Source organism: Pseudovirgaria hyperparasitica, assembly GCF_010093815.1.
Source record: "Pseudovirgaria hyperparasitica strain CBS 121739 unplaced genomic scaffold EJ05scaffold_11, whole genome shotgun sequence".
Lineage (NCBI taxonomy): Eukaryota > Fungi > Ascomycota > Dothideomycetes > Acrospermales > Acrospermaceae > Pseudovirgaria > Pseudovirgaria hyperparasitica.
This window is the reverse complement of record NW_022985559.1, coordinates 708,629-733,384: the sequence shown is the minus strand read 5'-3', so window position 1 is coordinate 733,384 and position 24,756 is coordinate 708,629. Positions and strand designations below refer to the sequence as shown.

The window sequence follows — 24,756 nt, the reverse complement described above, 5'->3', positions numbered from 1 at the left end:
GAATGTTCAACTTCGCTTACTGTTTGTACATCCCCTGCTTGCATCCATTTACGTTCCCTACCACTTTTTCGTACCCATTTCCATGCTCTCTCATCTTCGCGTCTCTATCTTTCCCTTCATCTTCTCGTCACCGATTCCTGGATCGTCTTTCTCACAGCATTCAACACGCACGTTCATCATCGTCGAGACTTGGGGGATCTCAACTGAGCAATGTTGGAATCGTCCGTCTTGACCCCACCCCTTTTCTTTTCTTTTCGTTCAGAGCTTTGTTGATTTGATACTCACCACGACGTCGAAATACTGTAGCTATGTATAGCAGCTTGACCGCTTCTCTGAGCTCCCGCATCTGGGAGTTCCGACGCGTGTACCCTGGAGGCACGCTTCTCAGACTTGAGGTCGGCTCTTCGGAGGATGCGTATGGGGATGCTATGTTTCTGCCGAGGCCGTGTGGGGAGTATGTTAGAGGGCTTGTGGTGTTTGTTGCTGCTGTTCGGTGTGCTATTGAGGTGCTTCGGGCTTGAGAGGCGTGCTGCTTGAGGGTGTCGTGGGTTGAAGTCTTTGGTGGCTCTCGACTACTGATGTTGCGAAGCGCCGAGTATTTGGATCGTTCTTGTCCCTGTTACATGAAGTTTGTCTCTGGATTTCTAATCTCAGGTTCGACTGTTTGAGGTATGTTGCATGTCTGGGCTGTCTTGATTGTTTGTCAATCTTTCATTCTTGTCTTTTTGAACGCTGTTGCTAAGAGCATCATGTTTGGGCCTCAGAAAGCGGCATATGAGCCTAGCAAAGTCTTTCTTACCTACCTTCTAGTCAAAATGGGTCACAGAAGGTTTTTCTCTTATACACAGGTACCTGCAGAATTGCGAGGTGGGTAGGTTTGCATTGTTCACACTACCGCTAGTCCCCACTTATTCTGACTGCCATTTCTCATTCTCACGCTGCTTCAATTCTCGCAATTTTTCTGTGATTGAGTTTCCGCCAATTTTTCTGCATCCAAAGTCTGAGATGGCCCTAGTTGACGTCGTTTTACAGCTTTGACCTGCCATCCCGACGTCTCCGGGCATCGCCAAGTTCACAACGTCCACCGAGCGATCGCCTCCCTTACACCGTCTCGTTCCCTCAACGGCAGTCAAGCAATCATGCCTGAGTCAGATAAATACATCTTTCCGGACCTAGAACTGACGGTGGATGATAAGGAGGTCAATGCCTGGTGGTATTCCCCAACGGGCGGTATGCGAATCTTTCGCACTGCTTATACCACAACAGAGCTCAGAGGCATTCAGGCTGGGAACTTCTCGCTGAGTATTCTCCGTGGAGGTGACATACAAGCAGTATGGGTAGGACCAGCAGGGAGACGGTTTGAGGTTAGCATCAAGCCGCCAGCGCCAGCGCCAGCTCCAGCTCCAGCTCCAGTTCCAGTTCCAGTTCCAGCTTCCAAGAAACAAGGCCCGCCACTGACACCAAGCGTCGTAACGTGCACGACAAACGCGAAACCCAAGACATCGAATCCGTCGCAGACGCGTAAAGATCACGGAATTGTCCATCCCACGTCTGTTTCGTCGCCGGATCTGACGAGCTGCCGTCCCATATGCCCGAAATGCGGGTCCAGTATCGCGAGTTCGGCATTCGATATGCATCTGAGAAGCTGCTTCGCCATGCAGCCAGCGAGCGCTACAGGTATCACACCTGCGTCCAACGAACGAAAGGCTCTCGTGCCAAAGCTAGCAACTTGCAGTACGCCAGACAGCCAGTCCACATTGATTGACGAGCGCCAGCTCACGCCCACCCCTACAATACAGAAGCTGAACATGAAAGGTCTGAGTCTGGAAAAGACGAGAAAAAGCCAGGAACCTGTATCATACAAGTCTCATGGAGACTTTCCCCACGGTTCAGGGTTGTATGTCAGAAAGATATCGCGGAACGGCAATCCAATGGCAGGATTCCTCAGCATCGACCCTGCAAATACCGCTAAGATGACTTTTGCGTGTAAGCCCGAGGGAGGACTTATGTTGGAAGAGTGGACTCTGACTAGACTATGTAAGTCCCATCTACCAGTCCTGACTGTCCGTATACTTTCTGCATATCTTTCTGACAGTCTACGACAGCTGAGTTCGAGCACATACCAGGAACGCCTGGCTCACGTACTATCTTGCTCAAGGACGTAGATGGAGGGAAGAAGAAGAAGTTCTCGTTCTGGACACGCGAGGTGCAAGGGTTCCTCGAAGCTGTCCCGGGAGAGTGTGTCCACAACGCTGAGTGGTGGCTATGGTTCGATGATACCGTCAAGGCTGCCTTGAAGCTGCTCAAGGAAATGTAGGACCAGTGAGCGATCAGCTGGTCGAGTACTGTGGGAAGTGGCCAAGTCACAGGATTCTATGTTGTTTCGAATGTTTCGGTCCATGCCTGTTTGATTTCTTTTCGAGGCGTCGACTAAACCTCAAGTGTCTGTCTTAGTGGTTGTATTCCCTTCAAAACATAAACAGACAGAGCTTATACGGTCACTGAATGTTTCCATCTGATGTGCGATAGCAATTGGTTTGACTAGCCACCTGTATACCATATCACACACGTCGGGCGCCTTCAAGTACGGAAGGTGCTCAAGTAGCGTTCGCAAGTTGTTCACTTCTCATGCAGTTCACTTTCTTACAGATATGACGACACTGGCCAGCTCAAATTGTCTTTGCTGCCTATTGGCTACGAGAATATCTTCTATGAGACTAGGCTTAATTGATCTTTTCTCGTGATCGTGGGCCGTGCTTTTTTTCTGTTTGCATTGTTTACTTTCCACCGCCTCTTGACCACGAACTCCTACGCGTCTTACTTTCTTCAAGCACACAAGCATTTTCGATTCTCACGTTCAGTACCACTCTTGTACGCCTGTCCAGTTCGTCAATTGACCTTCCATCCTGTACGGGATAGCTCACTGTCTACTTCTCTTTGCAAGTCACCACGAAGATCTCAGACTATCGATATTTCAGCAAAAGTCACTGCTCCTTTCTGTTCCTGAATCTTCAGACATCCTCACAGAACCTCCATCACTACCTCACATCTCCCATCACCCAACCGCAACCATGCCCGAAGTCTTCAACTTCCCGGGCTTGACCCTCACCATCGATGCCGCCAAGGTGAAGATCTCCTACAAAGATCCCTCCGGCGACCACGTCTCCCTCCAGTGGGACACGGCCACCTCCGAAGCAAAAAGCTACAAGCAAGGCTGCTTCGAGCTCACCGTCCGCCCCGGCGGCTTCATCGAAATCTCCTGCGTCGGCGCCCTCGGCGACTTCACCTTCGTCTTCCAGCCCTCCGAGCCCATCGCCTCTCCTCCACCCTCCACCCGCCCACCCAGCCGCCACCACCGCACCCCCAGCAAAACCATGAGCGACGCAAGCGACGACCAACCCCTCTTCGTCCCCGCCGCGCCCTCCACCCCCAAGACCAAGCCCAAACACCTGCGTGCCCCGTCCGCCTCCCCCATGGGTCCCCCTCTCCCGCAATCCCGCGGTCCAACCCCCAAGTCCACCACCACCGCCCCAACAGCCCGCATGCGCACCCTCGCATCCTCCCCCTCCGGAGACGTATCCATGGATACACATGACCCTGTCCCCCGTGTACGCACAACGTCGTTAGTTGAACTCCCACTTCCCCACCCCCCCCTTTCCAATCTCTCACATGCTGATAACATACACCAGGGCCGTCTGCTCTCCTTCAGCGGAGCAAGACGTCACTAGCGCCAATACGGCGCGCAAGCACTTGCCCACTCTCGCGCAGCATCATATCAATGAGCGCATCAAGGGGAAGAGGGAGAGGGAGGAGGCGAGGGAGAGGGCGGCGGCGGTGCGGGCGCGGAGGAATATGTAGTGTCGGGAGGGGGTGGTGTGGGTTTCTTGTCCGGGGGGGAAGTGGGGAGGTTGTGTAGCTGTCTGAGGATGGCGGTGTTTAGATCGGGGGTGGTGTGTGGAAATTTGACGTGGATTTGGTGTGTGAATGGGTGCGTGTGTGCTTGTGAATGTGACTTTTTGTGGTGGCTTGATGGGTGTTGAGTGTGATGTCTAGGTGTGAAGGTAGGGATGAGGGTAGCTGGTACCGTGTTACGGTGTTTGCACATCATATGCTAATCGTGAAACGGGTAAGGTATCTGCGGTTTCATGCTCGCCCTCGCTGGAGAAGCTGTATATTTTGGATAGCCAGTAGAGGCTTGCCCTGTTTTACTCTTTTATAACAATCAATTACAGCTCTACTGATGTATATAACCGACGATAGACCAACTCTAGTAACTCTCATCTTACGTAGCCAGTAGAGACTTTTACGATTTAACATATATGCACCTATAGAAAACTAGCTAGACTCTAACCATTCTATAGATTTCCGGTGCAAACCTTGTTTGACCGAGATCCTTCCCAAACGGAGCCGAGAATACCTGCTGCAGGTGGCTAAGATGCTCGTCAAGTTCCCCACTAAACACGGGAATATCGTCGATGTACGCCATAGCGAACGCCTCGCATTTGGCGTCGCGTAGGAGCACCTTCAGCGGGTTATGCCCCGGACGGCGTACTGCAAATGCAAGTTCTACGCGAAAGAATCCGTACTACAGCAGATGGTCAAGTATCATCAAGACGTTACGTGGTAGTTATATATCATGTAGAGTGTAAAGTTTCACGCGAATGTACCATATTTGATAGGTACCTAGGAGTGTATTAAGTTTAACTTCCAAAGGGTTTGTGTATATCTGGTAGTTACTTATTAGATGGAATGTAGGGCTTGGATAGAATTTGCTACCTGCTAAAGGTATTTAAGGGTTTGCCTGGTCTATTTTCTAAGGGTTCTTTGTATACTGGTTAGTTATCGCGATTGAGGAATTGCGAAATGACTTTAAGGAAGGACCGCTGGGTTGCATGTAGTGTGTGATCGAGCTTGAGTGCGAGGGTTTTCCTTTTAACTTTTTTTTCTCTTTTGCTGTCGGATCGGTTGGTGCATTCTGGTCTGGTCGTGAAGTAGTAGGTAGAATAGCTAGGACAGCCTGAATCCTTTGCAGGATCAAAAAATCTCGCGTACGGGCTTTGTTAAGCTCCAGGGCTTCAAATTGAATGAATGCATAATTCACACCAACAAGCTAAGTACATAACGACCTTCTCGCTTCCATCCAAAACGACGGTCCAAGTCGTGGAATTCCGTGCGTTCCCAGCCGAGAGCCCAACTACGAATCAAACAGCCCTTCCATCAACCACGGATCAAAGATGAGCTCCTCCGCAGAAGGCCTTTCCTCCGGAATCCAGGTAAGCATCTTCCGCACAAACTGCAAGAATCCGTCTTTATCCCCATCGACCAGTCTTTGTTCGAGCCGTTCGAGGTTGGCGTTGGGAATGGGAATGAGGTCTCTCCATTTGCCTGGGAAAAGGGGTATTTCATTAGCTATAGAATCCTTTTGTCTCTCAGCACAAGAGACTCTTTGCCAGTCTACTTACCATTCTCATCCCAGTACCGCAGGCTGTTCTCCGTGCGAGCGAGGAATCCAGGGGGCGGGGGACCGAGGATTGCGATCATTTCTGCGAGATGGTTCCCATCGTCATATTTTCCATCCGAGCGTCTCCCAGTGAAAAGCTGACTATGTTCGAAAAGATCCCAAACCTGTTCTTATCTCAGTCTACTTTGTAGTAACCAAAAAAAAATAGATATTCGAGATGAATAACCTACAACCATAGCAGCATTCCAAATATCAACCGAATAGCTCCATTTCATGCCTAGGATAACTTCGGGAGCTCGATACACATCGGGCATGATATCGTCGCGATGGACTCCTTCGCCAAATCGAGCCTCGCCGAAATCGCAGAGCACTGGAGGTCCAAAGGAAAGCGGAAGTGGCCGCGAGAGGTATATAGTGCGGCCATCGAGAGATTTCCGGGGGCTCGGGTCATCGAGTTCGTTCTGTTCGTACTGGGCAAAGAAACTCTCATCATCGATACCCATCAGTAAATTGCTCGGCTGCAAGTCTAACAGAGACGAGTTAGCCGTGCTGGGCCAAAGCTACGGAACGCGCTCTGAAAATCACCAGTATGTATGATATGTGCATCCCTATGAAGAAAGTCCAAGGCAACTAAAAGTTGGCGAATCGAGATTCGTAATACTTCTTTGCTGAAGACTTTGCCCCGAGCCCGCATTTTGAGGTCGTGTAGGCTCATTCCTAGCGGCTGGTGGACTAGACAGATATGTTTCCCGTCTGGTCCACGAATCTCAAATGAGTCGAGAAGCATGCGGATACATGCTCGACCGGAGTGATTGGACTGGGTTTGATTGATACGCTGGTAGATTGGAAGCTCTCGATGGACCTTGGAGCTATTTACGTATACTTTCAAGGCAATGTATCGGCGCTCCCTATGGAAACATGGATCAGCCCCGAAAAAAAAAAACATAAAAGCCCGAGTCCTTCGTACCCAAGATCGCGGCAAAGCCAAACAGTCGAGCTTGAGCCGTAGCCTAGCTTCGCTACGACCTGGTATCTCTGATTGAAGACTTCTCCGATACGAACTGGATAATATCTCTGCGCCTTGTAGTTCGGGATCGATTCTTCTTCCACTGGAGTCGACGGTGCTATCACCTTGAACCCTGAACTAGGGAATTCTAAAGGTTGCGAAGAAGGCTGGAGTGAGGAAGCCATTCTCTGTAGTGATGATCGTCGTCGTCGCAAAGGACTGGCAAAGCTGCGGGGATGGCAGAGACATGGCCGAGAGAATTGCGTGGGTAGGCTGCGGAGCTGGAGAAGTCTATGGGAAGATGGATAAAGGCGGGTCATTGCGAGAGCATCCTCGAGCCAAGCCTAAGGAGGGTTTCGCAAGCGTCCAGTTGTATCATGTGTATCATACGAATCGCCTATTATACCTTATATCTAAGCCATCTTACTAAGTGATATAGAATAAGCTTGAAGCACGTGTATATCCGTAGCCTATAAGGTTAGAATTAGTCAAAATCGGTCAAAGAACACGTGTATAAACGTTGTTCTGAAGCCCAAGAGGTCAGAATTAGTTAAAAACACATATTATAGAGAGAGATAGACAGAGAGAGAGAGATGAGAATAAGAGGCGGATGATAGAAGGCTGCCGGGGGTTACTTCGGCTAAATTATTAACTACATAATTACTTAGCAACTTAGACGGTATAATTTAATACTAATCGGTTGGATAGATTTTAATAGATTAAATAGAGTAGAGTACATACCGAAGTATAGCCAAGACACTTCGTTAGGCATTATCAAGGCCTGAATATTAAAGTCTAAGGCTTAAGTTTAGGCCTCAAGTAGAAATAAATACCTAAGTAAGGCCCCTTGGGTATATACCCTACTTCATTTAATCCAACATAATTAATCTTTATCTCTTAGCATAGATTATGAACCCAACCTATACCCTTAGGGTGACTAATTATATAATCCTAATCTAGGACCTTGGATGGTATCCGATTGTATATGCTCACGTCTGGTGAGAATAAGAAAAACAGAGACAAAGTGCGGATCTCAGGAGGACATGAGCTCGCGATGATGATGGTTATTTGAGATGCTGCGTGGCGGAAAGGCATGCTCACTGTCTTGGACGCTTCGTGATTGTCGTAGCCAAGACCACACAAAGCATGCCATAGTACACGATGCCAGACCGTCTAATATCCAACACTATACAACTATAAACAAACCTCCGACCACCCACGAACCTCACACATCTATACACCCACACCCACACCCCCTCCACCCCCAATCTACATCTTCGCGCCCCCCTTCGCCCCCCTCCCAAAACTCCCCGGAGGCCTAATAACCTCAAACCACTCCCCCTCCAACCTCCCATGATCCACCCCCTTCCGCCCCTCCACCCACGCCCTCTCCTCCCCCCTCCACCTCTCCATCTCCCTCCCCACCCACCCAGCACACCTCCCCGCACACTCCCCCACCACCTCCAACGGAAAAAAATGCCCCTGCCCCTCCAGCACAACCGACTCCACCCTCCCCGCCCCCACCCCTCCACTGCCCCCAACCCCAGTCCCACAACTCGCGATCCCCGCACGCAGCTCGTCCAGCGCAAGCCACGTCCGCCGCCCAAGCAGGAAGAACGCGGACGGGCGCAGCTGCGGCAGACGGGCGTGCGTGAGGCCTGCTTCGGGGCGGTACATGGGGAAGATAGGGGGTGGGGTATCGGGGTCCGGGTGTGTTATGCGGTCGGGACTGCCTGCCCAGCCGTTGGAGAGGAGATCGAGGTCGGGGTGTGTGGTTCGATTCCAGCGGCCCTTTGCGGCGGCGAAGTTTTGTCTGTTGAGGGTGAGGAGCTCGGATGTGCGGGTGGTGGTGTATGTTACGGGGGGGTCGTGCGGGGAGTAGTGTGTGTCTGCGAGGCCGAGGGAGGCGAGGGCGGCGGGGATGGAGGGGTAGAGGGGGGTGGGGAGGGGGCGGAGGGCGTGGGCGAGGTAGAGGGTGAGGACGCGGGGGTCGAGGCGGGTGAAGGGGGGTTGGGTGGAGAGGGTGGCGATGGCGGCGGAGCGGGAGGGGAAGAGGTCTGGTTTGTGGAGGGCCCAGTTTGTTACGCCGGGGGGTGTGCAGGCGAAGCCCATGTAGGGCTGGCGGTGTTGGAGGACGGGGTCGAGGAGGAGGAGGGTGGTGAAGAGGCGGGGGTGGATGAGGGCGAGGTTGACGCTGGGAGGGAGTCAGTTTTGTGGGTGGGGAAGGGGGGCGATGAGATAGATGTTCGTGGGGATGAATCAGGGAGTGGTTTGGAGACATATAGAGGAGAGAGAGAGAGAGATTGAGAAGAAGAAGAGTTGCAAGTTTTGATAAGATAAGAAAGTCACGGAAAAGTAATCAAGCGCGGAAACACATGAACCAAGGACAAAGTAAACAAACACATACATCTGATTCCCCCCAAAGCTATGCCCAATCCCCACCAACGGTCTCGGCATCTCATGCCTAAACTCATTGACAACAAGCAGCAAGTCGCGCACATGGTCCATCCACGAATCTGTACAATCTCAGATTAGCACCACGTCTTCCAACCCCCTCTGACATCTCCCATCTCACTCACAATCCGTGCTATTCTTCCCCTCATTCAACACCCCACTCATCCCATGATTGCTCACATCCGCAATCCAGATCCCCCGTATCGCAAACCCATGCTCCTTCGACCGCAGCAGCATCTCGTCCCAAAGCGGCTCATACACCTCCTATAACACACCAACGTCAACAACAACAACAACAACAACAACAACAACAACAACAACAACAACAACAACAACAACAACAACAACAACAACAACAACAACAAACATTAACCTCGGCAAACCGCGCAGAGCGCGATATCTAGGTTCATTTTCCTGCGTTTCCTCACCTTTGGCATCCCGCCCGCATGCGCCGCAATAAACGTCACCGCATCTCTCGCTGGGTTCGTCGTCGGAGAGCGCGGCGTTTGCGCTTCATGCGGGACGTACTGCTTCACATGCAGGTACAGCACATCCTCCTGGTCGACCGTCGAGCCGGGATACTCGCGGATATGGCAGCCGGCGACTTTGTGCTCTTTGACGTCGAAGAGATGCGCAGACATGTTAATCGATTGAGATCAAAAGCGTGATCAATGAGATCTTGTGTGAGTTGGCATAAGACAGTGTAACGATATGCCGAGCCTGGGGTAGTTGAACCGTGGCCACGGTGGCGGTGCGCGGTCATCCTTGTCATTTGTTTGAAACTAGGCTGTGTTGGGTATGGATCTGCGGCTCTCCACATGGGTTCCATGTGTGGGAATTGGTTAAGCTGTATGTGGTCTGGTGCACTACTACAGATCTCCGCTTGTATTCATTTCCTCATGGTCGCTTTTCCATATAGTAGTGTACACAGTTCCAGGATATACCGGCCAAGTATCGAGAGACGAATTCATCGTCTAGTCTTTCCAGACACTTCGCCATCATACAGAAGCCGCATAAGTCATCGCCATTGTTACATCCATCATAACTATACAGTGTGCAATGTACATGCGTCAAATAGTAATACAATCACAAGAACTTGCAATAACTCAAACCGAGCTCGTCCGCCTTGAACACGTTTGCCAACCGCAAGATTTGGCATTGCCAAGTTGGACAAACCCAGGTTCGAATGTCATCGCTAAAGCTCACTGAATGGTCTCTAGAGTCACCAAGTATTCCTCGTGACCGTATCGCTGCATCCACGGGGAAATTGAGAAATGTAATGATGAAATACATCCAGCGCGAAGGTCAAAACACCACAGACTCATACAAGCAGCACAGTCTCCGCCTCCACACCATCAAACACCGAGCTCTTCCTCTCACTGTTGCAAAACACCAGCCCAATACGTCGATACTGCTTCACGCCATTTGGACCCAGCCCAGCAGGCGTAACAAGAAGCCCCACTGAGATGTAAGGTTTGGAAAATGAACGCTCGACATGATGAAACTGGATTGCAAGGGCGTAGACGTCCAATTGATTGTTTGTTGCGGCATCGTAATCTGACGTCGTCCAGTTGAGAGAGAACTCGACGGTGTTGTTCTCGGAGGAGATTTGCATTGCGTTGCCCGTGGAGTCCACGAGGTAGGAGAAGTTGAGGGGGACTATCTGGCTGGAGACCTGGAGAGAGATGCAGGCCATTGGGCTGGAGGAAGCGTCGCTGATATGTTCTTTCGTGTTTGATGAGGTGAGCCTGAGTTTAGTATCGCTCTCGATGCTATGAGAAAGAAGATTGAGATGCGCGAAACGAACCGGGGTGTCGTAGCTGGTCCACGCCCACGATGGTCCCGGAAGTGATAATGGAAGATCGTCGCGTTTCACTATGAGTTGTGATGAAAGTTGGTCCGTTTCACTGGTGTTTGCAGAGACCGGATACCAGGCCAGTCCGCGAATCAAATCAGTATCCCAGATACCACAGAGATAGCGTGTTGTCAAATCACAATTATCGACCAGTCGTTGCTGCATCTCTTTAGCTAGTGCCGATAGTGCTGGCAGTTTATCGCTGATGTAGCTCAGGTTTCGTGTGCTGTAGGCCTGTGCCATTGTCAACCAATTCTCCAATAGCGAATCCGGATTTCGAGTCTTGTTGATGCGGTACCAGAACCAGTGAATAGCCAGCGATGGATATGTCAAGCGGTTCGGTTCTTCGCAGACATCACTCCCTTCCATGAAGAGCGACTCTTGGCATGTGAAGTACATTTTCCGAGTGCCAAAGTAGAGCGTCCTCCTGGACAGCAATTTTTCATGGAAAGTCCACCCTCGAGTGTTCCAATACGACGGATCCACGTCGTGGAAGAACTGGAGCGACGGTCCCTGGAATGTGTTGACACTCGGGCTTGGTGAGAGAAGATAGTGACCAGGTACTTGCGAGTTGAAGAGGGACGTGTAAGACATAGTAATGGCGTTGCGGATCTCCAGTTCGCTCCGAATATTTTGGTGCGGTGTTCGGCTTCCCGACAGTGAGATTGTCAGGGCAGCGTTTTGATAGATTTCCATCATCTTGGAGACTTCCGATGACCAATCCTCTTCATTGTCTGCCAGTAGTTAGTAAGAGTGCGGATCCTGGAGAGCCACAATATCTAGGACGACCAAGCTTAAGCCCAAGACGAGAGGGCGCTCCAAAAGGAGAGGTCCCAGTGCGGTTGGACAAAGAACAACATGTAGCGCACCTTGAATAATGCACAAAGAGTCAATCCAGACATGGCGAAACCCAAGTGCTTGAACAAATCGAAGGACGTCTTGGAAGGCTCGTGGCATGAGCGCAAATGGGATATTGTTGCGAAATGCGTCAAGTGATTGCATCGTCAGGCGTAAGGGTGGTTGAAAAGTGCCCCATGTATAACTCAGTGCCACATATTGATCACCGGGTTCGTTCATAAGTTTCAATCGACATGAGGTGCCTACTGTATCTATCTCGACAAGGCGCGTGGGTAAGATTGCGCAAGAAGGACTGGCACATAACGTGTGACCGGCGTTACAGTACCGTAGCCATGAGCGGACCATGTTCAGATTCGTATCGGACAGTATTGAACTCACCAATGGCCGTTGATATATAGCGAGAGGAGCACCTTCATGGACTGATTCGCTCAATTCAGCAGCGATCGCTGCTCCGCCGACTGAGGACTTACTGGGAGGACTTATGACGTCGAAACAGATGTTGAACTTCTTGGAACTGGCGTGTTCGTTTACAGTGGTACATGTCCCATAAAGGCTCAGACTTTTGAGATACCAGTATTTGGCATTTTCCCCCCAGTGTACGCTTTTTGCGCTTATCCATTCATATTTTGCTTCAGAAAATTCTAGATGGCAGTGGGAACGAGCGTCGACCGATGATGAAGAGTCCGCGTAATCCGGTGTGATATGTGATAGCTTTGAGAGTACTGCCGCTCGTAATAGTGTACAAAAAGCACATCCTGATGATGCCGTCTCTTCTAGTCGTGGAAGCTGTGGTAGCGAGTCGTGTAGAATGAACGGAATGTTCTGCGTGCGCTCATATGGATCCTGATCAATTATAGGTGTCGATTCCAAAAAGCTGGCCCCTGTCGGATCGGTCCGCTCACGCCAGCGGTATTGAGAGGGGTCAAGACACAATGGCCTGCATCGTGCACAGAAAGAAGACTGATCTCCGATGATGTTCACATTGAGATCACGCTGGTCCATTGCCGCATATGTTGGACGGCGGCAAAGGACCGCGATGAGAAGAAACAAGCGAGGAACGAGGCATCATGGCGGGAGAAGATGGAAGGCTGACACGGAGCTGGGCAGTGGACCCTTTTTCGCATAGGGTGAAGTTATGACTCGCGGCATGTGCGATAGATGGTACGACACACGACGAGGCCAAAAAAAGACGTGACTCCATGACACAACAGGTGTAGTCTTCCAATGAGATGGATATGCGCCGCAATATAGTGGACAATATGGCATAACCTGTGGGGGCCCGGGAGGCGGTTGGCATGCAATTGTGGAAACTTGACGGTGTAGTCTATGGGGAGGCGGGAAGGGCTGTGCATCCTAGTATCCCGATTGCACCAACTGTGGAACAGTGGTGGTGATCGTGGATATCATGGCATACATAGTACACACAACAACAGTGGAGTGAATAGTAGTGGATAGGAGGTCGTCAAAGGAGAATGACGAAGGTCAAGCAATGACGTCCGACGGGCATAAGATGGCTCCGCGGCCTGCTCCCTAGGCTTACTCCGCTTCCTCTAAAGAGCAGCCAGTTTTTCGGCTGCGACTCCGCTGTTAAGCATTGCGATAATTACTGCAATCATCAATCATCCTCAACTCTTACACAGAACATCGTCGAGCAATTCGACAACGACAACGCTTCCTTCCAATGTAGGTACGTCTAGTCTGTTGACTGATCGTATGCGCGCCGCTCTGTTCCTGGAGTCCGAAGGTCTACGCGAATGCAGACGTAGAACACTCCTCAGCAGTCCTCATTCGACTTCCTATCACGACATCACATATCCTATAGACAATCTAGCTACACCTGTAATGACGAGAAAAGGAACACTCATATCCACCATACAGTACCCTCATATTGGCTTTCTTCAGGCAGGAATCTGTCAGTATCTTGATGGTACTCCTATTGCGACTCCCTAGGTGCTTAATGCTTAAGAGTGGAAAACTTCAACGCTTCGCCGACATCAGCGCTCCCTCTCTCGTCAAGTCTATCAGCAACTATCATAAGGTCACTGAAGTCAAAGTATGTGCCATGGCCCAAACTCTGCCAGGAGGAGATTACAGGACATAATCACGATCAACAGCCTGTCCTGATTCCACCGTTTCCTTCACTCCATTCTCTTCACGCTATCGATTACATTTCTTCTATTTCTTATAAATTTCTCGCTATGTACATGAAAGTACTATACTTACAGGCTCTATGCATAGTGCTCTTCACTACAGTCTCAACATTACTCGGGTGTCAGAAGGACTCGGATCGCCAATCGTCGGTCGCATTCTCGCAGTCCACCATTGCGTGCTCTAGCATCAATTGCCAAAGCAAGGTACCTGAGATCTCACAAGCCTAATACCGAGAAGTTCACGCTGGTATGACTATTGTGTGGAAACGCAATGTCCGATATAAGAAGCAGCAGAATTTACTTCTAAGCAATGCTCACTGTGGTAGTGCACCACAGTCCCTCTACAAATTTGTGATATCTTGAAAGAGCTTCAAGTCTGTTCCTTTGACCAATAGATCCGGACCTGCAGCGATCATGGCAACGCGACATGAAGAAGACAGACCTATCTGCGTAAGATACTTTCTTTGTACTTGCAGGCTCAGGGCTTTGCCTTTCATGGCCTAGCGTTGCTACTGCTCCCTAGCGTCATGTAGGTTCGTCGCGTTGCGGGGCAGTTCTTGAACCTTTTGTCCAGTTGCTTCATAATTTTTGCTTCGTGACAACACACTTTGCACTTCTCTTGAAATCGCGTCAACATGTCCACCTCGGATACTCGTGACTATAGCTTCCCCACCGAGTACAGCCCTATACCTGAGCCTCTTCCCACCGGCGGTCCAGAAGACGACAGCGACGAATACGAAACCCACTACGACGTAGACAAGAACTGGTTTCCCGTGGTTCGGAGAGTCAAGATCGACAAGTCGAAAGTAGCTGAAGAGCCCTATAATCCCTTAAAGGGCACGTCATGGGAGCACCTCAAGCCAATGCCTCCAGGCTATGGAGTCCACCAGATGGAAGCATTGGACCTCTTCAAGTTCGGCGACTGCAACATCGATCCGTTGACCGAGACATATCAGACAGAATTCTACATGGACTACCTGGACCGATGGCCTGAGTGCTGCAATGTGGTCAAGACAAGAAATGGCAGGGTAGCTGCTTATCGTGAGTTCTACTGCGATTCTTCTATAGCTCTTCGCTGACTCTTGTCGTAGTTCTGGGTAAAATTGAATCTTCACCGTTCCTCTCCTCGCCTACACCCTACGATCCTGATACCAATACCAACCCGAACTACCTGCCTTGGCACGCACATATCACAGCCCTCACAGTAGCGTCGTGGGCTCGTGGCATCGGACTGGGCACGAAGCTTTCGGAAGCCCTGGAGTTAGTCGCAGAAGCACAAAATTGCTGGTTCATTGACCTCTTCGTGAGGACCGATAATGAGATTGCAATCAAGCTCTATAAGAAGCTAGGGTAAGTGACTACTAGGACCGAATGATAATCCTTCGACGTTCTGACAGTTTGTAGATACACGGTATACAAACGCGTTGTCAACTACTACAATGACGGCGAAGATGCATTTGATATGAGGAAGCCACTGCCGAGAGACAAAGACAAGAAGCACATTCGTGAAAACGGTGAAGACTTCCACGTTGATCCCAGCAATGTGTGGTGATTTATAGCACTCTCTGTGCCTATAGCCAGTGACCTGTAGACTGGAGCTTGCATTGTCAATATGACAGTCGAAAGCATCTTCAAGTCACTATCTGATGATTCCTCACTAAGGTTCATCTAAAACAATCATATGGATAATCGTCAATATGTGGACGACGGTTTGGACCTGCAGTCTTCACTCACGACTGGGCCCTGCTCGTACCGGGTTAAGCGATAGCTGGGTAAAGCGAGAATCTGTGTGTGGGACAAGAATTGTGTTGATCGTAACACAATCAAGTGACAACACATGAGCTCCAATGTCACACATCTGACATAGACCCATAGGCTATACTCCACGGACTTGACTCCGGACGTACACATTCCCTGTTTGAACCAATCTGAATTGATTCACACTCTAGTGATGGGTCCGCATGGTGCTGTGTGACCAAGCCTTGTTTTCTCGCAAATTCCACTACGCTTATATACTGCACACATCGTTTCGTCGGTAGTGCGTAGCCCGCCCTTTTCTAAATCAATCTTCGAGACTACCACACCCACGGCCTAATAACATGGCTAACCAAAGCAAAGACGAAACGCAGAGCCCGAAGAAGGATACCCGCAATGCTGAACCACCACCACCGCACTCCTTCCTTCGCCTGACCCCCGAAGATCAAGCAGCAGCAGCAGCAGCTCCCATCTCAGCCCCAGCGACTCCTCCCATTCCCACCATACCGTACCCTCAGAACAACACACCCCTCTCACCTCCACACTCACAATCCTACATCCTCCACCTCACACCCATAACCACGCTCAGCGCCCCCGGAACCGGAACAACATCCCAATCAGCCCACCCACACAACCCACCACCACCATCAACAACAAACAACCCCCAACAAGACACCCATCTCACCTTCCCAAACCAATCCGCCAATTCTCCCCCTTCTTCTCCATCCGAGCATGCCACCAGCCCATCTCGCTGGCGCTGCGTCATGTGCCCCTGCCCGGATTTCCAGAGCGTGAAAGTTGGGCATGGGCAGGCGTTTGAGAGGGGCAAGGAGACGTGGCGGTGTGAGAGGGATGGGTGTGGGCATGTTGCTGGTGTGCATGTTGAGGTGGGGTTGTAGGGTGGGTGATAGGGGTGGGAGTGGGAAAGGTTGGTGAAGGGGGTTGATGGAGGGGATTGAAAGGGGCAGAGCAGGGCTGAGTGGATGTTTCGTTCTGGCGTGCTATTTCCACTGAGGCTGTATGAAGGGGAACGTGGGATTGTGGAGAGCATGTTGCATGCATGGTGTTGGGGGGCGCTGGGGTAATTTCAAGCTAGAATGCGTTTGCAGCGTTCAGAGTCCAGAGCTTGCTTGCAACGCAGACGTACCATAGCATAACTTATGAATTCACACCTAAGCTTAAGAAGATGTCTCTTGTGGTCAAGTTGGAAAGTAATGGTGTCCTGAAAGTATATACAGAGTAAAATGGTGTACCGGCTATTCGTTCGACACTCGTATGTGGTGAGAGCTATCTATATCAAAAGACAGTCCTCCAAGTAGCAAGACTTACCCCTTACCCTCTCAAGCCTTCAAGCCTTCAAGCCCTCAAACCTTCACAATCATCTCCCCATGCACCATCGTAAACATCGCATCCTCATCCCCCGCCATCTCACTCCACACCCTCACCTGCTCATCCAGCCTCTCAACAGTCGCATACCCGCCCTCCAGAATATTCCCCCTCAACTCCCCCTGCATCCTCTCCGCCCACATCTCACACCACCACCTCCGATCCGCCCCCGCATAACAAGTCGCACTCGCACCCACACTCACCCTCTCCCCCTCAACCCCCGCCTCCCGCGCCAACACCCCCAGCATCCGCCCCGCATACGGACTCCCCCCGCTCCCCTCCGCCGTCCGCACATACGTGTCGCGCCAATCCTCCATCACCCTGCTCCGCGGCCACCACACCGAAGCCGCCGTATCCGCCTCCCGACAAGCGACTACCCCGCCCTTCCTCGCCACACGCAGCATCTCGCGTAGCGCCCGGACCGGATCGCCAATGTGCTGCAGCACCTGGTGGGCGTGCACGACGTCGAAGGAGGCGTCGGCGTAGGCCAGGGCGTAGATGTCGCCTTGGGCAAAGGAGATGTTGGGGATGTGGCGGGTGGCGGCTGTGGCGCGGGCGGTGGTCAGGACGGCGGGCGAGGCGTCGAGGCCGGTTGTGTGGCCGGCGGGGGCGAGGGCGGCGAGGTCGCATGTGATGGTGCCGGGCCCGCAGCCGATGTCGAGGATGTGGGCGTTGGGGGTGATGTGTGGGAGGAGGTGGGCGGCGGAGTTTTGGGCGGTGCGCCAGGAGTGGGATTTGAGGACGGAGGGGTGGTGGCCGTGGAGGTATTTTGCTGGCGGGGGCGAGGTGGTGGTCATTGTGGGTTGGTAGGTTGATGGTGTTGTTTGGGAGGGAGGAGATGTTGTTGTTGTTTTAGGTGTGTGTAGCTTGAGGTTGTGGAGGATGGATGGGTTGGCTGTTTATATATTATTACCTCGTTGCTGACCCCACTTTTGCCGCGTGGAAAAGCTTGTTTTGACTCCTTGTAGGAAAGCTTGGTACTTACGTAGCGTAGCTTCGACAGGTATCAGCTTGGGCTGACATTACGACACCGAGTAGCTTTGACACCCTCAGACATACATGTAGACTTTGAATACATACTCTAGATGTAGCAGCAGAATATGCGTGGTATAAAACATTGTCGGGTCAGAGAATGTGCAGACATTGCTCATACTTATTTCACACAACAATGATGATCTATATTCAAAATACTACGTACTATGGGTTAACTAATCGCAATCAATATCAGTTGTTCAGTACCGACCAGACAGTCTTCGTAAGTCAAAACAGAAGGAATTTGAAATCCTGTGTCTACCCATCCGTAAGTCACAAGTCTGATTCAAGGAAAAATCTAATCCCAGACACCAAAAGGTGTGTATAACTGCACCACCCAAAAAGACACCCAAACCGGTCAAATGATCACCGAGGGGGGCATTGATCATCTGATCAATTGACTGATACGGTATTGCACATCCCCCTGGTCTGATCTGAGCTGTGCCAACCACTTCGGATCGGTCGGGCCCTTTCCTAGTCCTCTTTCTACTTTGAGAACTATCTCCTTCCTCGAACCTCCGTCAACGTCTAATCTCTCAAGCCACCACTTTGTGCTGCAGCGCCTGACTGCACACTCTCGACCAAAAGGCGAGTGCAGCAGAGGCCAGCCTTCCGTCAAGGACTCCGCCGTGAGTGCAACGTGCGGACATATGTAATGCGGCGCAGGTTCCTGTACATGCTGCCATTGAACGTCCTGATCGTACGACGTGCTACCATCCGTGATGGAAACATACAGGACTCGACGGAAGGACAATTTGTATCCATCCAACCTGGTGTACGTGATTTCCGGCGCTTCTTCCCTACTGTATGTCGATTGTGATCTCGGTGGCCATGCAAACAATCGATAAGACGATACCCTGTCGACTGGGTCCTGGAAATCCAGTTTGACCATTTTCGCCCAGGTCAGGGGCTTGTCATCTCCTCCTATTCTCATCATCGTGGTGTCCCCTCCTGTCACGACTACGAGGTCTCCTTGCTGGCCCACACACCGCCTCTCACCCGGATCCTTCTCCATCTCCGCGTTTGTGAAGAACTGCCGGTCATGTGTCTGCAGACACGTCGAACAACACCTTTCGCGCCCCATATGCGCCTCCCGACGTCGTTCGTTGCGAACAGGTCCCGTGTACCATAAATCTCTCTTCAGAGCCTCCTTGAACAGTCTTTGTTCGGCAAGCAAGCCTTCTGCGCGGTCGCCTGTTTCATGGTGGAGGTTCAGTCTTAGACGTGTACTGGTGCGGGCGAAGGACGCAAAACTGAATACATGGTAGGGTTTCGCGCAGGCTTGGCGGAAAGCTTCTTGCACGTGGCCGGGGACGTGGGCGTGGATGATGAGGAGAACTTCGGGGGGTAGCGCCAGCAGGTGGTTTTTATCATTGGTAGTCCAAAACCGTCCGGACCATGGAGGATCGTTGGGTAACGTTGATGACGGCATTCGGGATGATGTTTTGGATACGGAGAACAGGGCGATGGAATAATGAACAATGCGCCGCTCACAATGCTGTAAAGCCTTGTTATATGATAAAGCATGATAAAGCACTGTTTGCCCGAAGAAATGCGATACATATATACACCATGATACTCGGGTGCCTAAATCCAATCGCCACCGACTTCGCATTCCAAACCTCGGATTGACGCGAAGTGAAGTGGCTGTGTTGTCTGTTTTCAAGGACCGAGCATTCCATAGCACTTTTCTGCTTGGCAAACAGGCTACAATAAATGTAGTTTATCATGGCTTCATTGACTCTCGACAGGTATAACAAGACGATTGACGAGTAGGATGTCCCTAGAGAAATGATCCTTTGAGTTGGAACTATGATGCGATGTGATACGGCTTTGTGGGACTATATCTACAAATGCCACGCGATTATGCATTTCGATATGTGTACGACTGAGTTACTTGAACAAAGTTCAATAGTGAGTAATCAGGGGGAAAGTTGCAACGTAGGAGAAGTATGAAGCTCGTCGTTTTTTGAGTAAGTCTGCTTTGATGTTATGCATATGATTGTGGGGTCTGAATGATGAACTGATTTATGTGATAACTCTTGAGCAGGTTGTGAGGTTCTTCGTAACCTGTGTAGAATGAAGTATTCGAGTGGCTTGGAACTCTATAGGACGGGTGTCTAGTGAATTGGATGGACAGATACCTTAAGTATTCGTCGGCCAAGAGACGACGCACAAAGAAATCCCGAGGAAACTGTCCACTGTTATGACCATGACTGCACAACGCGCGTATACACAGACACAAACCAGAACAATCCCACTCCACCCCTCTCCACCACCACCCTACAACCTACACTCCCCCCTCCCTCCTCCAAACCCTCCTCCCCTCAAACCACGTCTCCCACAACCTCCCCTCCAACAACCTCTCCCCACTCCACTCCAAATCAACCACACAAAAATCCGCCTTCCACCCAACCGCCAACCTCCCCACCCTCGTCTCCTCACAAACACTCCACGCACTCCCCCACGTCGCCGCCGCCAACGCCGCCGCCAGCCCCAACCGAAACCCCTCATTCACCGGCGCCGCTCTCTCCGCCTCCGGCTTCGCCAGCTCCCCTGCCCGCGCCGTCTTCCGCGTCGTGGCAACATACATGTTCGCCAGCGGGTCAAACGGCGCAGTCGGGCTATCGCTCCCGATACTCAGCACGCTGCCCCCGGCGGCAAACTCGGCGTATGCAAAGGCGCGGGTGAGGCGTGTTGGGCCGATGAGCGCGGGCCAGGCGCGCAGGATCGAGGGGTCGGCATGTACGGGTTGGATGCTGGATGTGATGCCGTGGAGGCCCAGTCTGGCTGCGTCTTCGGGGGTGGTGAGCTCGAGGTGCTCGATGCGGTGGCGTGGTGGTGCGGCGTCGGGGCCGGGGGTGGAAGCGTGGTCGCGGAGCACGTTGATGGCGGTTGTGACTGCTTTGTCGCCGATGGCGTGTAGGGCGATCTGCATGTTTGCGGCTGCGGCGCGCTTGACGACTGGGATGAGCTTTTCTTCGGGCCAGAGGGGGTCGGTGAGGGAGGTCATTTGGCCGTATGTTTCGCTGAGGGCGGCGGTGCAGGTGTCGACGGTGCCGTCGGTGATGCACTTGATGCCTATGATGCGGCAGTTTGGCGAGGTGGTTTTGCTGAAGCGGCGTGCCATTTCGATTGCGTGGTCGACTTGGGCCAGGTCTTCTGCTTCGGTGGGCTTGGGGAGAATAAGCCAGTATGCGGAGATACGCATTGGGATCTCTTCTTCGGCGCGTAGAGCTTGGAGCGCTTCCCATGCGGCGTCGTCCATGGCCATTTCGACCAAGCCTGTGTAGCCGGTTGCAGCGTATGCGCGGAGAGCGCTGCGAAGTGCGGCGACCTTTTTCGGCATGCTGGACACGCGGGAGAGATATGGCCATACGAGGTTGATGTTTGCTGCTTCGCTCAAGAGGCCGATGAGCTCGCCCTTTTCGTCACGATGGATCGTGCCGCCTGGGGGGTCGGGCATGTCTTTGATGTCCAGTTCGGCGAGAGCTGCGGTGTTGCACCATGTTGAGTGCAGACCGTTGCTGTCGATAAAGATAGGCCTGGGGTCGATGTCGTCGAGCATATTCTTATGGGCGAGGTCGTTGGTCATGCTCGGGAGCCAGGACTTGCACATGATACGTGGCTCGTCGGGGTGAGAGATGGCGTATGCTTTTATGGTTGCGCGGATATCTTCGAGGGAGTTGCAATGTAGTAGGTCGAGTTTGGTCAGTGACTGACCGAGCATAAGGAGATGCATATGCCCATCGATGAAACCTGGGACGACTGTTTTTTGAGCCAGATCCGTGATTGAGGCGGCGCTGGACAAGTCTGATTGCGGTACCATTGCATACTCTCCAATGTAGGTGATGATACCATCTTTGATAATCATACAGTCCACAAACTTCTCAACTAAATTTGAGCCTTCTCCCTCGAAGGTCACAATGCGCCCATTATGAAATACAGAAGCCATGGCACAAAGCTTGCCAGAGAGTTCTCTCTGTACGTTACAGGACACTTCCAGTACTTACTCAGCCTCACGGCCACCAAAAGGCACAAAGATATTGGTGTCGCGTGTGTGTGTGTATGTCGCCGAATCGGCCAACGTACCCAATCTATGTAGATTAGATGCAGGATCTGATAACTCAAAAAACCGGGGGACGGAACTGCCAGATTAGGCAAGTCCTTCGATCCTCCTATGCCAAGACTCCCGTGGCGCTGCGACTTCGGAGATGGCTCGTATTTATCTTTCTGGGCGATCCCATAGGAAAAAGCAAACACCGTGGACTCGATAATGCATCACCAATAGCATCACAGCCCCTTTATCGCCCACCGCCATCCTTAACATAGTCTCCAAATACATCATGCAACAGCATTTGCTCCTCCTCTAGCCTTCCCTCATCAATCTCAACTCCACACCTCACAAGTATACTAACCCACAGCCCTCCACGCGCCGTCCTATCTGGTCCAAACACCACCGTCGTGACATAGGCCTCCTGCAGCGTCTCGGGACACCCAGACATACTGTACAGTCTCGCCTCGCACGCGTCTGCTTTGTTGGCAACGAAGACACCGCATTGTGCTGCGTGATGCATGTCGTAACATGTGCCGTTCCTGTGCTGGGAGGACGGGCGCGTCAGCGTGATGCTAGAGACGAGGGTTCCTCGACAGGACTTTGGTCCAGGGGCGCGGTCGAATACGAGGGCTGTTATGGGGATGCTGGGACGTGGTGATGGATTGGAGGTGGTGTGGTTGGGTATTGGAGATGCGGTCGTGGCTGTTGAGATGTGGGTGAGTAGAACGAGGGTTGTGAGGATGTGCTGGAGCCCGGGCATTCTGTTAATAGGTGGGCGCGAGTGTCGATGAGAAGATGGGCCGTCTATGCGGAATGTAAGGTTCGTTCTAGACTTTTTTTGAGGTTGGTTGTTCGTTGGTATATGTGTGTATTGCCGAGGACGTTTCAGATCTGTGCAGGACAGTTCCGGGTCCAGGAGACTGGCTCAAGCATATCGTGTCGCAGAATCATGGCTTCGCATAGCTTTTACATGCGTATGCTGTAAGAAGCGCATGGGATATACCATCCATGTCTCAGCGACACACATAACATTCTCCGCTATGTCGTTACGTACCTCCCCGACCCAGCCAGCTCCATCCATCTCACTCTGCCCAAACCAACCTCATAACATATATACCAACTTCACCCCACTGACCTTACCATCCTCGAGATCTTTCAATCCAGCCACCACACCCTCCAGTCCCCCCTCCCTCACATCTGGCGGGTGCGCTTTGATCAGCCCACGCTCCAACAGCTCCTGCACATGAGTCCACCACCGCTCAATCCAGACATAATCCCCCTTCTCCTCAAAATCCGCCCCTCGAAACCGATACTTCTCCCCAAACGCACTATACCCCAGCGTCAGCACCGGCTTCACATCGTCACGCGGGAACTTGTCCTCCGGGACGGGAAGGAGGACGCCGTATTTTGGCGTGATGCCATTGCCACCAGGGCTCGAGGTTGACAGGGCGGCGGCGCAGATTGCCAGCGAGGTACCTTCGGAGATGCAGTCGAACGCGTAGAGGAGGCTGTTGGATGTGAAGGCGTTGATGTCGGCGCCACAGCTGGGGGACTTGTAGTCGAATACGGCGTCGGCGCCGAGAGAGCGGACCATGTCAAAGTTGTGCGGCGAACATGTTGCTATCACTTCGAGGCCGGAGCTGGAGCATGTTTAGCTAGTTCCACTACACCAGAGCAGACTCAAAAGAGATAGAGGAAGAGGAGAGGGAGGGGGTAGCAATATGGTGTGCAAAGTGAGGACAATGCTGTCTCAGCCCCTTCCGGCTCCAACATATGCACAGCATACACTCGTCCCACAAGGCTCGGTCCGCTCCATTCTGCACATCATCACATCCATCCCCACCACAAAGAGAAACGACACCGACTCACAGCTTCGCCATCTGCACCGCCAACGTCCCCGTCGCCGTACTCGCACCATACACCAGCACGCTCCTCCTCCCCCCCAACACCTCCCCCATCTCCGCCTTCCCCGGCCACGGCAGCCCAAAACTCTGATACAACCCCTGCCCAACCGTCGTGACGCCCACGCCCAGCGTAGCCGCCTCCTCCCACGTCATCGCGGGCGGCACCCTGCACGCAATCCCCGTCTTGGCATATACGTAGTCGGCAGACGCACCGTCTTCGGCGTTGAACACGTAGTTGCCATAGACCATGCCGGCGACGCGATCGCCGACCGCGAAGTCATGTGTCGGGTTGGCTGAGATGGCGACGACGGTGCCGGCGTAGTCGAGGCCGAGGATCGTGCCCTTGTTCGGTCGCCTCGTGAGCAGTTTCCAGTCTGCTGGGTTGAGCGCGATCGCGGCGGTTTTGACGAGCATGTAGTCCGGGCGGAGAGTGGGGGAGAGTGGACGCTCTTGCACGGCGACTTCGCCGGGGCCGAGAATCGTCAAGGCTCGTCGGGTTGCGGGGATCGACATGTTGGATGGATGGTAGGTGGAAATGCGTTGATGAGTTCAGAAGAAGGCTCAGAAAGTGGACGGATGTTCGGATTTTGTGCCAGACGGAGTGTATATCTACCAATCATGGAATGATGGAATCCGACGGAGGCAATGTCGTGACTGAGATCTAAGAAGTGCGAGAACTGACGTCAAAATCAGCAGCGTAAACTCATAACTGAGAAGCAGACCATGCTAATATAAAGCTGTTTTTAAACATATCTAGGTGCTCAACCACCTTATATATCTCCTCGGATCCCCAACCACGGTCGTTTATCCCCCGAAGCCCCCGCTCCGGCCGTTTGCC

General features: G+C 52.1%; 12 protein-coding genes across 12 annotated transcripts; 4 read left to right on the top strand and 8 right to left on the bottom strand.

Moving 5' to 3' along the window:
- Positions 1-302: 302 nt before the first annotated feature.
- On the top strand, positions 303-2,476 carry EJ05DRAFT_66503 (uncharacterized protein). Its single transcript, XM_033749862.1, has 3 exons — positions 303-867; positions 1,033-2,037; positions 2,106-2,476. Exons 1-3 carry the CDS (start codon positions 672-674, stop codon positions 2,315-2,317), a joined length of 1,413 nt encoding a protein of 470 aa, XP_033598961.1. The 5' UTR covers positions 303-671; the 3' UTR covers positions 2,318-2,476.
- Positions 2,477-3,071: 595 nt separating this feature from the next.
- EJ05DRAFT_502016 (uncharacterized protein) lies at positions 3,072-3,858 on the top strand (the record flags this gene model as incomplete). The annotated part of the gene is made up of 2 exons (XM_033747189.1): positions 3,072-3,622; positions 3,690-3,858. The coding sequence occupies 2 exons, from the start codon at positions 3,072-3,074 to the stop codon at positions 3,856-3,858; spliced, it is 720 nt and encodes a 239-aa protein (XP_033598960.1).
- A 1,336-nt stretch (positions 3,859-5,194) lies between these two features.
- On the bottom strand, positions 5,195-6,652 carry EJ05DRAFT_440981 (protein kinase; the record flags this gene model as incomplete). The annotated part of the gene is made up of 5 exons (XM_033741961.1): positions 5,195-5,385; positions 5,463-5,625; positions 5,692-5,987; positions 6,047-6,369; positions 6,429-6,652. The coding sequence occupies 5 exons, from the start codon at positions 6,650-6,652 to the stop codon at positions 5,195-5,197; spliced, it is 1,197 nt and encodes a 398-aa protein (XP_033598959.1).
- A 1,084-nt stretch (positions 6,653-7,736) lies between these two features.
- EJ05DRAFT_539457 (uncharacterized protein) lies at positions 7,737-9,609 on the bottom strand (the record flags this gene model as incomplete). Its single annotated transcript, XM_033749520.1, has 4 exons — positions 9,350-9,609; positions 9,047-9,185; positions 8,875-8,983; positions 7,737-8,661 (listed from the first exon to the last, which is right to left on the bottom strand). The coding sequence occupies exons 1-4, from the start codon at positions 9,560-9,562 to the stop codon at positions 7,737-7,739; spliced, it is 1,386 nt and encodes a 461-aa protein (XP_033598958.1). The 5' UTR covers positions 9,563-9,609.
- A 157-nt stretch (positions 9,610-9,766) lies between these two features.
- Positions 9,767-13,096, bottom strand: EJ05DRAFT_454568 (HET-domain-containing protein). The gene is made up of 2 exons (XM_033742452.1): positions 11,646-13,096; positions 9,767-11,510 (listed from the first exon to the last, which is right to left on the bottom strand). The coding sequence occupies exons 1-2, from the start codon at positions 12,634-12,636 to the stop codon at positions 10,243-10,245; spliced, it is 2,259 nt and encodes a 752-aa protein (XP_033598957.1). The 5' UTR covers positions 12,637-13,096; the 3' UTR covers positions 9,767-10,242.
- Positions 13,097-14,674: 1,578 nt separating this feature from the next.
- Positions 14,675-15,336, top strand: EJ05DRAFT_441212 (acyl-CoA N-acyltransferase; the record flags this gene model as incomplete). Its single annotated transcript, XM_033741974.1, has 3 exons — positions 14,675-14,825; positions 14,876-15,134; positions 15,189-15,336. The coding sequence occupies 3 exons, from the start codon at positions 14,675-14,677 to the stop codon at positions 15,334-15,336; spliced, it is 558 nt and encodes a 185-aa protein (XP_033598956.1).
- A 547-nt stretch (positions 15,337-15,883) lies between these two features.
- Positions 15,884-16,438, top strand: EJ05DRAFT_502011 (uncharacterized protein; the record flags this gene model as incomplete). The annotated part of the gene is made up of 1 exon (XM_033747188.1): positions 15,884-16,438. One exon carries the CDS (start codon positions 15,884-15,886, stop codon positions 16,436-16,438), a length of 555 nt encoding a protein of 184 aa, XP_033598955.1.
- Positions 16,439-16,482: 44 nt separating this feature from the next.
- EJ05DRAFT_66351 (methyltransferase type 11) lies at positions 16,483-17,798 on the bottom strand. The gene is made up of 2 exons (XM_033749861.1): positions 16,876-17,798; positions 16,483-16,826 (listed from the first exon to the last, which is right to left on the bottom strand). Exon 1 carries the CDS (start codon positions 17,720-17,722, stop codon positions 16,904-16,906), a length of 819 nt encoding a protein of 272 aa, XP_033598954.1. The 5' UTR covers positions 17,723-17,798; the 3' UTR covers positions 16,483-16,826; positions 16,876-16,903.
- Positions 17,799-17,971: 173 nt separating this feature from the next.
- Positions 17,972-19,481, bottom strand: EJ05DRAFT_66335 (uncharacterized protein). The gene has a single exon (XM_033749860.1). It carries the CDS (start codon positions 19,387-19,389, stop codon positions 18,343-18,345), a length of 1,047 nt encoding a protein of 348 aa, XP_033598953.1. The 5' UTR covers positions 19,390-19,481; the 3' UTR covers positions 17,972-18,342.
- Positions 19,482-19,892: 411 nt separating this feature from the next.
- EJ05DRAFT_66273 (amidohydrolase 3) lies at positions 19,893-22,138 on the bottom strand. Its single transcript, XM_033749859.1, has 2 exons — positions 20,453-22,138; positions 19,893-20,380 (listed from the first exon to the last, which is right to left on the bottom strand). Exons 1-2 carry the CDS (start codon positions 21,910-21,912, stop codon positions 20,248-20,250), a joined length of 1,593 nt encoding a protein of 530 aa, XP_033598952.1. The 5' UTR covers positions 21,913-22,138; the 3' UTR covers positions 19,893-20,247.
- An 88-nt stretch (positions 22,139-22,226) lies between these two features.
- Positions 22,227-23,004, bottom strand: EJ05DRAFT_477636 (uncharacterized protein). Its single transcript, XM_033744284.1, has one exon. The coding sequence runs from the start codon at positions 22,772-22,774 to the stop codon at positions 22,262-22,264; it is 513 nt and encodes a 170-aa protein (XP_033598951.1). The 5' UTR covers positions 22,775-23,004; the 3' UTR covers positions 22,227-22,261.
- EJ05DRAFT_66101 (GroES-like protein) lies at positions 22,946-24,732 on the bottom strand. Its single transcript, XM_033749858.1, has 2 exons — positions 23,884-24,732; positions 22,946-23,654 (listed from the first exon to the last, which is right to left on the bottom strand). Exons 1-2 carry the CDS (start codon positions 24,429-24,431, stop codon positions 23,117-23,119), a joined length of 1,086 nt encoding a protein of 361 aa, XP_033598950.1. The 5' UTR covers positions 24,432-24,732; the 3' UTR covers positions 22,946-23,116.
- Between the last annotated feature and the right edge of the window lie 24 nt (positions 24,733-24,756).

Coding starts and splice junctions, on each gene's coding strand:
- EJ05DRAFT_454568 (XM_033742452.1), bottom strand. CDS start 12,636: ATGGACCAGCGTGATCTCAATGTGAACATCATCGGAGATCAGTCTTCT. Junction 11,511..11,645: donor CTCTTTGTGCATTATTCAAG/GTGCGCTACATG, acceptor AACTACTGGCAG/ACAATGAAGAGGATTGGTCA.
- EJ05DRAFT_477636 (XM_033744284.1), bottom strand. CDS start 22,774: ATGCCCGGGCTCCAGCACATCCTCACAACCCTCGTTCTACTCACCCAC.
- EJ05DRAFT_66101 (XM_033749858.1), bottom strand. CDS start 24,431: ATGTCGATCCCCGCAACCCGACGAGCCTTGACGATTCTCGGCCCCGGC. Junction 23,655..23,883: donor GCGGTGCAGATGGCGAAGCT/GTGAGTCGGTGT, acceptor AACATGCTCCAG/CTCCGGCCTCGAAGTGATAG.
- EJ05DRAFT_66335 (XM_033749860.1), bottom strand. CDS start 19,389: ATGCCGTCATCAACGTTACCCAACGATCCTCCATGGTCCGGACGGTTT.
- EJ05DRAFT_66273 (XM_033749859.1), bottom strand. CDS start 21,912: ATGGCTTCTGTATTTCATAATGGGCGCATTGTGACCTTCGAGGGAGAA. Junction 20,381..20,452: donor AATGAGGGGTTTCGGTTGGG/GCTGGCGGCGGC, acceptor GAGGGTGGGGAG/GTTGGCGGTTGGGTGGAAGG.
- EJ05DRAFT_66503 (XM_033749862.1), top strand. CDS start 672: ATGTTGCATGTCTGGGCTGTCTTGATTGTTTGTCAATCTTTCATTCTT. Junction 868..1,032: donor GGTACCTGCAGAATTGCGAG/GTGGGTAGGTTT, acceptor GTCGTTTTACAG/CTTTGACCTGCCATCCCGAC. Junction 2,038..2,105: donor GTGGACTCTGACTAGACTAT/GTAAGTCCCATC, acceptor AGTCTACGACAG/CTGAGTTCGAGCACATACCA.
- EJ05DRAFT_66351 (XM_033749861.1), bottom strand. CDS start 17,722: ATGACCACCACCTCGCCCCCGCCAGCAAAATACCTCCACGGCCACCAC.